At 34.7% G+C, this 12,686-nt stretch overlaps 1 protein-coding gene across 1 annotated transcript in view; it reads right to left on the bottom strand.

Moving 5' to 3' along the window:
• Positions 1-6,001: 6,001 nt before the first annotated feature.
• Positions 6,002-12,686, bottom strand: part of LOC111225453 (transcription factor IIIB 90 kDa subunit-like) — a 117,357-nt gene continuing 110,672 nt past the window's right edge. The window contains exon 20 of the mRNA XM_022750339.1: positions 6,002-7,105. Within this exon, the coding sequence (XP_022606060.1) occupies positions 7,068-7,105 (38 nt within the window). The 3' untranslated portion in view covers positions 6,002-7,067. The remainder of the gene's footprint in view (positions 7,106-12,686) is intronic.

Here is a 12,686-nt window from a genome sequence, read left to right as displayed (position 1 = left end):
TTCCCCCTGCAACTGACTGCTGGTGTAAAAGGTGCAGCTCCTCCTGTCAGTCTTTACACAACATCTGCTAAGTAGACAAAAAAAAATATTAGATAGCAGTTGTTTTTCTAAAACGTCAGTTTTAATAATTAGCTAATCCCCCTGTTTGTCTCGTAATAAGATTTGTTGCTGCGTTTGTTAATCATCAGGAAGAATTTCTAGCTAATGAAGCAGAACTTGTTTTGTTTTGCTTTAATCAGTCGTCTCTGTCCCGCTGACAGAAGCAGCTAGGTGCATCTAACTACAGGCTTTTCATGTCGCCTGAAGAAATGTGTCGATGTTGAAATGGGGATTTTTTTTTCTAACACCTAACCTGTGCTTCACAGGAAAGTGTCAGTTTTCTAATAAACAAAGAAATTATGTAATAAGATGCTATAATCACCAGGAACTCATGAAGATCAGTCCTGGTCTCTTGGCTGATGTTGAAACAATAATGCTGGTAGCACTCTGAGCTTTAAAGGAATTGTTTGCCCTGACAAGAAAATTCATTGCGTGTAAAGACTTCATCATTTGACGTAAGCGCCGCCTCAGTTTCACATTTCATCCCACTCTGATGACTGACTCACCTTTCTCTAGAATCTCCTCGCACACACTCGGAGACACCTGATACGTCTGGAAACAATACCGTTAGAAAACTGTACCGGCGATAAATGATCCTGCTGTACCCGTGAAACGACTCATCTGATCAAAAGCATTGTCGTGATGGTGGATGGTGTCGTGTCACGAACAGACCCGACACTGTTGTCTGTCGTGAGCAGTTCAGGCTGAGTTCAGGCGATGAGAGGAAGGCTGAAAGAGTAAATACAAACTGTGTGAGCGAGACAATGGAACCTCAGGGGATTGTTTAAGAAACACATAACACCAAAAGAACAAGAAGAAAAGATTGTTGGGTCTCTGTTCAGCACCATAGATGGACACAGGAGCCAGAGTGTTTGGGCAGTTTAACAGGTCAACCATGAATAATTCAAGTCAAGTCGATAATTGTAAATTAAGACTCAAATCAGTCGAGACCAGAGAGAATCGGATCCTTAAAAGACTAACTACACGAACCCTCTTCTCCCGTCAGATCTAAAACCTACAGCAGAAGGCCAGCATGTGACGTGGCGTGTGACGTGGCGTGTGACGTGGTGTGTGACGTGGCGGGACAGGGGACAGCGCTCACTGTGGTGTGGACAGAGACGTAGAGCTAACCAGCCATGGGACGCTCCTCTCAGACTCTCCTGACAGTCAGTAGAAGCACATATATGGTCCTTTGAAAGAGTCACGGTGTGAGCACTTGTGTTGCAGCTCGACTACATCAACAGCATAAATAACAGCCCTCAGAGTGTTGGCTGTGTTGTTGTGGTTAGGGAGGGGCAAGAGGATTCGGCTGACTGAACTTTCAAATCTAAGCAAGCAGAGACAAGCTCGTGTTGATCAGAGAAGGCAGCTTTCTGTGGAAAGTGGAAATTTCAGTGGTAAATATTTGAGTATAGAGTTCATCTTCAAGACATGTCGAGTCAGGCCTTATGTCACAGTCAATCAAAGTCCAGGTCACGTCTCAAGTCCAAAAAAGTCTAAAGTTATAGTTGGCATGAGAAGGTTAAGTGACGTCTGAAGTCATCTGAGGCACGTCACAGAAACCCACAAGTCCCCTGAGGGTCCAAGTCCAGGTCAAGTCTCAAACCTTGTGCCTGTCCAAGTCACGTGCGAGTCATTCAGGTCTCAATTATGACCATTGAAATGTAAAAACACCATGTTTGAACGTTTTCTTTTGAAAGCTGTAAATCAGTTTTTCTTGCTTGCACAAAGCCTGTCACTTCAGCAGGTAAAAATCTGACACTTTAATGTTTTTGTTTTCTAGTCTCGAGTTGCGACTTCAAGGAGCCAAGTCTCACGTCTGACTCCAGTCCAGATGAAGTCTCAGGTCTACAGCTCTTGTGGTGAGTGCTCCGCTTTTCCAAAGTTTTCGTGTCTGTAGTCTTGTGCCGTTTTCATCAGCTCAGCCACTGAACCTGTCGCTGTTCATCCTAACTGCCCAGATCTTCTTCCACTTATTTGTAACAAAGTGATATAGACTGTAATTCCTCCTGTGCAGCAACGTATTTGTCCTTTGGGACAGGAAATGTAAAATTCATCTATTATACAAGTGCCTCCTAAATGGCAGTAAAAGTTCCTGGCTGAGAGTTTTCTCTTCAGAGATGCTCACAAAGCTGCCAAGAGCAACTTTTAGTGAGGAACAAAGTGAACTCCTGAGCTAAGAGAAGGTGCAGGGTGGAGAGAGCGTTTTTGGTTTAATGAATAATTCTGTCAGATGGCCGAGGCTCAGAACAAAAGTGCCGCAAACTATTTTTCTGGTGTCCAAATAAAGAGTCGTGCACGCAGTCGTCTCCGATGTTATTGGACTGGTTTGATTTACTGGCGATCTGTATTAAATGGCCACCATCAATGTGATTTTAAAAGTTAATCATTTTACAGAGAGACCTACAGTGGCGTCTCAAGTGTCTCTGCCTTCTCTCAGACTTAGGAGATACTTTTAATGCTCAGTCACTCTAAGACCAAAAACTCTTTTTATACTGCTGTTTGATGAATATCGTCCCTGTTTGCATGAGTCAGATTTTTTTAAAATGAGAACCCTAAACCTTGCATGCCAAGTCCAGTGTGTTTTTCTCTGTCGTCTAACGTGGTTTCTTGTCTGGAGCAGGTGGTGGTGATTGTCGCTTCAGCCATTGTTGTCTTCATAAGAGGTTATAAATCCCCCTCTGAGCAGCGCTATGTCTTTGGGGCAGATTGGAGGCTACAGTGAGTCGCTAACTCATTAGCATGCTAACTTCAGTAGAAGAAGTAAAGGTATATATGTATGTTATAAATGTAATCTATCTATTGTCGTTACTTTCCTCCTCTGCAGACAACTCTTGGTGAGTAAAGAAATGAAGTGTGTTGCTGAACTCTACATTTCTACTATACTGGTAAGGAAACAGCTGTTAATGCTAACTTTAGCCATGTAGCAATAGTAAAAATGTACAATATGAAATAATTATAGCATTTCTTCTTAAAACATGTAAAGGAAGAAGGACACATTTCTTTTCCCATTTAGTGAAATCTTTACTGTAGCAGCAAATTCACACAATATACAGATGTAACATCATGACTCGTAGCAGCAGCACAGAGGCAGCCATAGACGCCTCGCTAAATACTGTTGTGTGGACACAGTGAAAAGGCCACAGTCTCTAGGTGTCATTTTTTTCCAACACAAAAATCATAAAAGCTTAAATACAAAATAGATCTATTCTCTGCTCAGGCTCCCCCTCATCCATGTGGAAAATATAATATCGCAGAGAATGTATTTACATCCCGGCTTTAAATGCCTAAAAGAATAATTAACATTAAATCAAATGACACAAGCTCATTAAATAAATCATGGAGAATCAGTTCCATCACAAAATAATTAAGAAAAGCCCAAACCTAATTAAAAGCAAAAGAAAAACTAATCCAATCATCATCAGGAAACTTTTTCTACTAAAATCCCATCATTTTGGATTCAATAACATCTCAGCACAGAAACCTGGGATAAACTGTTCAAAGGCAACAACATTGTAATACTTTGGCTTCAGAGAAGCAGACAGCACAAGTCTGTCCTAAGGCATTAATAAATATTGATCTGATCCAGAGATGACAGAAAAATTATTGATAATGATGATTGATCTCACGCTACCTGATTGATAGATGCTTGTTGGTCAGTACATGTTAATGCTGGGAGGCAGCGTAGCAGAGAAGCATAGTTTAGAGGCGGCAGGAAATACTTAAAAGTCACATACTGGTAAGTACTTGAGTGTTATGATTATGAATGCAAAGTTCAAGGATGATAATGTTTTGCATTTTGTTCGACTTGGCTTTTTCTACATTAAACCTTAAGCCATCCAGAGGAGACACATGGTGACAGATTGCTACAGCTTCTCTCCTCTGGTGAGCTTCTCACAGTAAACACTGGTTTGGTATTTGCAGGTCAAGAGACACACATTTTTCCAACTTTCCTGATGATGGTCTTTGTTTCAGCAGCATTTAAATGACTGTATTTCATAAAGAAGCTCATCCTGACTACACATTAAAAAGTCCTTTCTATGCTGTTGAAGCAGTTATTAGTCACATAATGATCTTAATGTTAAGACCAGTTTTAATCTAAATGTCTTCTGACCTGCACCTGAACAAACCTATGCTTACAGGAGAACTGCCTACAATCTGTGAACACATGCAGCCCTTGTTTCCACTCCACCACCTCTGTCAGCGTCCAGACCCTGCGACCTCAGTTCAGTCCAGATGTGATGCCAAATGAGACAAGTGTGATTTTTTTTTTTCTTGCACACCTGTCCCATTTACTCCTTGTTCCTCTTGGCATCACAGTGGTGAGCTGTAGCTGCAGCCATGTTGTTTCCTTGGTAGTAAACATTTGATACAGGTAGGGATTCACAATAGTCCGTAATAGGAGGGGATGATGACCCAGGGAAGCCACCGCTAGAATCCATCGTCATAGTCTCCGTCACAACCGTAATCTGGAGGGAGACACAGACGGAAGAGTTAAATACTGATAAATGTTGGCCAGACTTTACATTTTCATAGAGGAAAATTATTAAAATGATCTTAAATCATACTATAGTAAGGTATGAAATTTGATTAAAATATCACAGTATAGTAAGTCATAAAATGTCATAGTATAATACAGCATAAAAATGCCAAAAAAACGTCATAGTATAGTATGGCATAAAAATGTCATAATATAATACAGCATACAAATATCAAAAAAGTCATAGTATAGTAAGGCATCAAATGTCTCAGTATAGTAAGGCATCAAATGTCTCAGTATAGTAAGGCATCAAATGTCTCAGTATAGTAAGGCATCAAATGTCTCAGTATAGTAAGGCATCAAATGTCACAGGATAGTAAGGCATAAAAATGTCATAATATAATACAGCATAAAAATATCAAAAAAGTCATAGTATAGTAAGGCATAGAAATGTCAAAAAACCTCACAATATAGTAAGGCATCAAAAGTCATAGTATAGTAAGGCATCAAATGTCATAATATAATACAGCACAAAAATATAAAAAAAAAGTCATAGTAAGGCATAAAAATGTCATAATATAATACAGCATAAAATTTTGAAAAAAACCTGACAGTATAGTAAGGCATAAAAATGTCAAAAAACCTCACAATATAACAAGGCATCAAAAGTCATAATATAATACAGCACAAAAATATTAAAAAAAAGTCATAGTATAGTAAGGCATAAAAATATCAAAAAATGTCATAGTATAGTAAGGCATAAAAATGCCAAAAAAAAGTCATAGTATAGTAAGGCACAAAAATGTCATAGTATGACAAGGTATAAAAATGCAAAAAAATGTCAGTGTAATAAGGCATAAAATTTTGAAAAAAACCTGACAGTATAGTAAGGCATAAAATTTCATAAAAATGTCATAAAACATCTTAGTATAGTAAGGCACAAAAATGTCATAGTATAGTAAGGCATAAAATTTTGAAAAAAACCATAAAGCATCTTAGTATAGTAAGGCACAAAAATGTCATAGTGTAATAAGGCATAAAATTTTGAAAAAACCCTGACAGTATAGTAAGGCATAAAAATGTCAAAAAACCTCACAATATAGTAAGGCATAAAATTTCATAAAAATGTCATAAAACATCTTAGGATAGTAAGGCATCAAATGTCATAGTATAGTAAGGCATAAAAATGTGAAAAAACCTCACAATATAGTAAGGCATGAAAATGCCAAAAAATGTCATAGTATAATACAGCATAAAAATATCAAAAAATGTCATAGTATAGTAAGGCATAAAAATCTGAAAAAAACATCACAGTTATAGTAAGGCATGTGACGGACCCCTGGCCTGTCTTTGTTTTTTCTGTTGAGGTTATTGTTCTGTTTTCCCATTTGTGCAGCAGGAGTCTGAAGGGCGNCACAAAATAATTAAGAAAAGCCCAAACCTAATTAAAAGCAAAAGAAAAACTAATCCAATCATCATCAGGAAACTTTTTCTACTAAAATCCCATCATTTTGGATTCAATAACATCTCAGCACAGAAACCTGGGATAAACTGTTCAAAGGCAACAACATTGTAATACTTTGGCTTCAGAGAAGCAGACAGCACAAGTCTGTCCTAAGGCATTAATAAATATTGATCTGATCCAGAGATGACAGAAAAATTATTGATAATGATGATTGATCTCACGCTACCTGATTGATAGATGCTTGTTGGTCAGTACATGTTAATGCTGGGAGGCAGCGTAGCAGAGAAGCATAGTTTAGAGGCGGCAGGAAATACTTAAAAGTCACATACTGGTAAGTACTTGAGTGTTATGATTATGAATGCAAAGTTCAAGGATGATAATGTTTTGCATTTTGTTCGACTTGGCTTTTTCTACATTAAACCTTAAGCCATCCAGAGGAGACACATGGTGACAGATTGCTACAGCTTCTCTCCTCTGGTGAGCTTCTCACAGTAAACACTGGTTTGGTATTTGCAGGTCAAGAGACACACATTTTTCCAACTTTCCTGATGATGGTCTTTGTTTCAGCAGCATTTAAATGACTGTATTTCATAAAGAAGCTCATCCTGACTACACATTAAAAAGTCCTTTCTATGCTGTTGAAGCAGTTATTAGTCACATAATGATCTTAATGTTAAGACCAGTTTTAATCTAAATGTCTTCTGACCTGCACCTGAACAAACCTATGCTTATAGGAGAACTGCCTACAATCTGTGAACACATGCAGCCCTTGTTTCCACTCCACCACCTCTGTCAGCGTCCAGACCCTGCGACCTCAGTTCAGTCCAGATGTGATGCCAAATGAGACAAGTGTGATTTTTTTTTTTCTTGCACACCTGTCCCATTTACTCCTTGTTCCTCTTGGCATCACAGTGGTGAGCTGTAGCTGCAGCCATGTTGTTTCCTTGGTAGTAAACATTTGATACAGGTAGGGATTCACAATAGTCCGTAATAGGAGGGGATGATGACCCAGGGAAGCCACCGCTAGAATCCATCGTCATAGTCTCCGTCACAACCGTAATCTGGAGGGAGACACAGACGGAAGAGTTAAATACTGATAAATGTTGGCCAGACTTTACATTTTCATAGAGGAAAATTATTAAAATGATCTTAAATCATACTATAGTAAGGTATGAAATTTGATTAAAATATCACAGTATAGTAAGTCATAAAATGTCATAGTATAATACAGCATAAAAATGCCAAAAAAACGTCATAGTATAGTTAGGCACAAAATTTAACAAAAATGTCAAAAAACATCATAGTATAGTAAGGCACAAAAATGTCAGTGTAATAAGGCATAAAATTTTGAAAAAAACCTGACAGTATAGTAAGGCATCAAATGTCACAGTATAGTAAGGCATAAAAATGTCATAATATAATACAGCATAAAAATATCAAAAAAGTCATAGTATAGTAAGGCATAGAAATGTCAAAAAACCTCACAATATAGTAAGGCATCAAAAGTCATAGTATAGTAAGGCATCAAATGTCATAATATAATACAGCACAAAAATATAAAAAAAAAGTCATAGTAAGGCATAAAAATGTCATAATATAATACAGCATAAAATTTTGAAAAAAACCTGACAGTATAGTAAGGCATAAAAATGTCAAAAAACCTCACAATATAACAAGGCATCAAAAGTCATAATATAATACAGCACAAAAATATTAAAAAAAAGTCATAGTATAGTAAGGCATAAAAATATCAAAAAATGTCATAGTATAGTAAGGCATAAAAATGCCAAAAAAAAGTCATAGTATAGTAAGGCACAAAAATGTCATAGTGTAATAAGGCATAAAATTTTGAAAAAACCCTGACAGTATAGTAAGGCATAAAAATGTCAAAAAACCTCACAATATAGTAAGGCATAAAATTTCATAAAAATGTCATAAAACATCTTAGGATAGTAAGGCATCAAATGTCATAGTATAGTAAGGCATAAAAATGTGAAAAAACCTCACAATATAGTAAGGCATGAAAATGCCAAAAAATGTCATAGTATAATACAGCATAAAAATATCAAAAAATGTCATAGTATAGTAAGGCATAAAAATCTGAAAAAAACATCACAGTTATAGTAAGGCATGTGACGGACCCCTGGCCTGTCTTTGTTTTTTCTGTTGAGGTTATTGTTCTGTTTTCCCATTTGTGCAGCAGGAGTCTGAAGGGCGGAGCTACACCTAGATCACCTGGGCCCACTGCTTCTGCCCTGTAAGAAGTAACCTCTCCAGGCTGTCATTGGGCGCTCTCTCTCGGCTCCTCAGCATATTACTTTTGTGTTCATGCAGACAACAGCTCACACTTCATACATCCCACTCATGCACACATGCAACCACGCCACTGATCATACTGATGTCCAAACCTCACGGCTTACCTTAGTTCTTTTGTGTTACGTCATTTTGCTGATAATAAATTTATTGTTTGCACAACCTGTGTTCCCTTGCTTTTTGTCATGGATTTAGAAAAAGGTTGTGAGGCATCAAATTTTGTAAAAAAGTCATAGCATAGTAAGGCATCAAATGTATGAAAAAACCTCACAATATGGTAAGGCATCAAATGTAATAGTATAATAAGGCATACAATTTTGAAAAAAACCTGACAGTATAGTAAGGCATAAAATTTCATAAAAATGTCATGGTATTGTAAGGCATAAAAATGTGAAAAAACGTCATAGTATAGTAAGGCACAAAATTTAACAAAAATGTCATAGTATAGTAAGGCATAAAAATGCCAAAAAACATCATAGTATAGTAAGGCATAAAATTTTGTAAAAAGGTCATAGTATAGTAAGGCATCAAATGTCATAAAAATGTGAAAAAACCTCACAATATAGTAAGGCACAAGATTTAACAAAAATGTCATAGCATAGTAAGGCATCAAAGGTCAGTATTGTAAGGCACAAAAATGTCAGTGTAATAAGGCATACAATTTTGAAAAAAACCTGACAGTATAGTAAGGCATGAAAATCTGAAAAAACCTCACAGTTATATTAAGGCATGTGACGGACCCCTGGCCTGTCTTTGTTATTTCTATTGGGGTTATTGTTCTGTTTTCCCGTTTGTGCAGCAGGAGTCTGAAGGGCGGAGCTACACCGAGATCACCTGGGCCCACTGCTTCTGCACTGTAAGAAGTAACCTCTCCAGGCTGTCATTGGGCGCTCTCTCTCGGCTCCTCAGCATATTGTGCTTTTGTGTTCATGCAGACAACAGCTCACACTTCATACATCCCACTCATGCACACATGCAACCACGCCACTGATCATACTGATGTCCAAACCTCACGGCTTACCTTAGTTCTTTTGTGTAATGTCATTTTGTTGTTAATAAATGTATTATTGTTTGCACAACCTGTGTTCCCTTGCTTTTTGTCATGGATTTAGAAAAAGGTCATGAGGCATAAAATTTCATAAAAAAGTCATAGTATACAGTGTGGCATAAAAATGTGAAAAAAACTCACAATATGGTAAAGCATCAAATTTTATAAAAATGTCATAGTATAGTAAGGCGTCAAACGTAATAGCATAGTAAGGTATAAAAACGTCAAAAAACGTCATGGTATAATAAGGCATAAAAATGTGAAAAAAACTCACAATATAGTAAGGCATAAAATTTCATAAAAATGTCATAGTATAGTAAGGCATCTAATGTCATAGTATAGTAAGGAATAAAAATGTCAAAAAACATCACAGTATAGTAAGGCATCAAATGTCATAGTATAGTAAGGCATAAAATTTCATAAAAATGTCATAGTATAGTAAGGCATCAAATGTCATAGTATAGTAAGGAATAAAAATGTCAAAAAACATCACAGTATAGTAAGGCATCAAATGTCATAGTATAGTAAGGCATAAAAATTCATAAAAATGTCATAGTATAGTAAGGCATCAAATGTCATAGTATAGTAAGGAATAAAAATGTCAAAAAACATCACAGTATAGTAAGGCATCAAATGTCATAGTATAGTAAGGCATAAAATTTCATAAAAATGTCATAGTATAGTAAGGCATCAAATGTCATAGTATAGTAAGGCATAAAAATGTCAAAAAAACTCACAATATAGTAAGGCATAAAATTTCATAAAAATGTCATAGTATAGTAAGGCATCAAATGTCATAGTATAGTAAGGAATAAAAATGTCAAAAAACATCACAGTATAGTAAGGCATCAAATGTCATAGTAAAGTAAGGCATAAAAATGTGAAAAAAACTCACAATATAGTAAGGCATAAAATTTCATAAAAATGTCATAGTATAGTAAGGCATAAAAATGCCAAAAAAGGTCATAGTATAGTAAGGCATAAAATTTTGAAAAAAACCTGACAGTATAGTAAGGCATAAAAATGTCAAAAAACGTCATAGTAGAGTAAGGCATAAAAATGTCAAAAAATGTCATAGTGTAATAAGGCATAAAATTAAAATAAAAACCTGAGATTATAGTAAGGCATAAAAACGTCAAAAAACGTCTTAGTATAGTAAGGCATAAAAATGTCAAAAAAACGTCATAGTATAGTAAGGCATAAAAAAGTCATCTTATAATAAGGAATAAAAATGTGAAAAAACGTCAGTATCGTAAGGCATAAAATTTCATTAAAATGAAATAGTATAGTAAGGTATCAAATTTCCAAAAAAAGTCATAGTATAGTAAGGCATCAAATGTCATAGTATAGTAAGGCATAAAAATCTGAAAAAACCTCACAATATAGTAAGGCATAAAATTTCATAAAAATGTCATAGTATAGTAAGGCATAAAAATATCAAAAAAGTCACAGTATAGTAAGGCATAAAATTTCATAAAAATGTCATAGTATAGTAAGGCATAAAAATGCCCAAAAAAGTCATAGTATAGTAAGGCATAAAAATGCCAAAAAAAGTCATAGTATAGTAAGGCATCAAATGTCATAGTACAGTAAGGCATAAAAATGTGAAAAAAACTCACAATATAGTAAGGCATAAAATTTCATAAAAATGTCACAGTATAGTAAGGCATCAAAATGTCATAGTATAGTAAGGAATAAAAATGTCAAAAAACATCACAGTATAGTAAGGCATCAAATGTCATAGTATAGTAAGGCATAAAATTTCATAAAAATGTCATAGTATAGTAAGGCATCAAATGTCATAGTATATTAAGGCATAAAAATGCCCAAAAAAGTCATAGTATAGTAAGGCATAAAAATGCCAAAAAAAGTCATAGTATAGTAAGGCATCAAATGTCATAGTATAGTAAGGCATAAAAATGTGAAAAAAACTCACAATATAGTAAGGCATAAAATTTCATAAAAATGTCATAGTATAGTAAGGCATAAAAATGCCCAAAAAAGTCATAGTATAGTAAGGCATAAAAATGCCAAAAAAAGTCATAGTATAGTAAGGCATCAAATGTCATAGTATAGTAAGGCATAAAAATGTGAAAAAAACTCACAATATAGTAAGGCATAAAATTTCATAAAAATGTCATAGTATAGTAAGGCATAAAAATGCCCAAAAAAGTCATAGTATAGTAAGGCATAAAAATGCCAAAAAATGTCATAGTATAGTAAGGCATCAAATGTCATAGTATAGTAAGGCATAAAAATGTGAAAAAAACTCACAATATAGTAAGGCATAAAATTTCATAAAAATGTCATAGTATAGTAAGGCATCAAATGTCATAGTATAGTAAGGAATAAAAATGTCAAAAAACATCACATAGTATAGTAAGGCATCAAATGTCATAGTAAAGTAAGGCATAAAAATGTCAAAAAAACTCACAATATAGTAAGGCATAAAATTTCATAAAAATGTCATAGTATAGTAAGGCATAAAAATGCCAAAAAAAGTCATAGTATAGTAAGGCATAAAATTTTGATAAAAACCTGAGATTATAGTAAGGCATAAAAACGTCAAAAAACGTCTTAGTATAGTAAGGCATAAAAATTTCAAAAAAACGTCATAGTATAGTAAGGCATAAAAAAGTCATCTTATAATAAGGAATAAAAATGTGAAAAAACGTCAGTATCGTAAGGCATAAAATTTCATTAAAATGAAATAGTATAGTAAGGTATCAAATTTCCAAAAAAAGTCATAGTATAGTAAGGCATCAAATGTCATAGTATAGTAAGGCATAAAAATCTGAAAAAAACTCACAATATAGTAAGGCATAAAATTTCATAAAAATGTCACAGTATAGTAAGGCATCAAATGTCATAGTATAGTAAGGAATAAAAATGTCAAAAAACATCACATAGTATAGTAAGGCATCAAATGTCATAGTAAAGTAAGGCATAAAAATGTGAAAAAAACTCACAATATAGTAAGGCATAAAATTTCATAAAAATGTCATAGTATAGTAAGGCATAAAAATGCCAAAAAAGTCATAGTATAGTAAGGCATAAAAATGTCAAAAAAAGTCATAGTATAGTAAGGCATAAAATTTTGTAAAAAGGTCATAGTATTGTAAGGCACAAAAATGTCACAGTATAGTAAGGCATAAAATGTCAGTGTAATAAGGCATAAAATTTTGAAAAAAACCTGACAATATAGTAAGGCATAAAAATGTCAAAAAATGTCATAGTGTAATAAGGCATAAAATTAAAATAAAAACCTGAGATTATAGTAA

This window comes from Seriola dumerili, unplaced genomic scaffold, assembly GCF_002260705.1.
Source record: "Seriola dumerili isolate Sdu_G_001 unplaced genomic scaffold, Sdu_1.0 BDQW01000149.1, whole genome shotgun sequence".
Lineage (NCBI taxonomy): Eukaryota > Metazoa > Chordata > Actinopteri > Carangiformes > Carangidae > Seriola > Seriola dumerili.
Note: the sequence above shows the minus strand (reverse complement) of the source record. Positions and strands in the feature narration are given on the sequence as shown.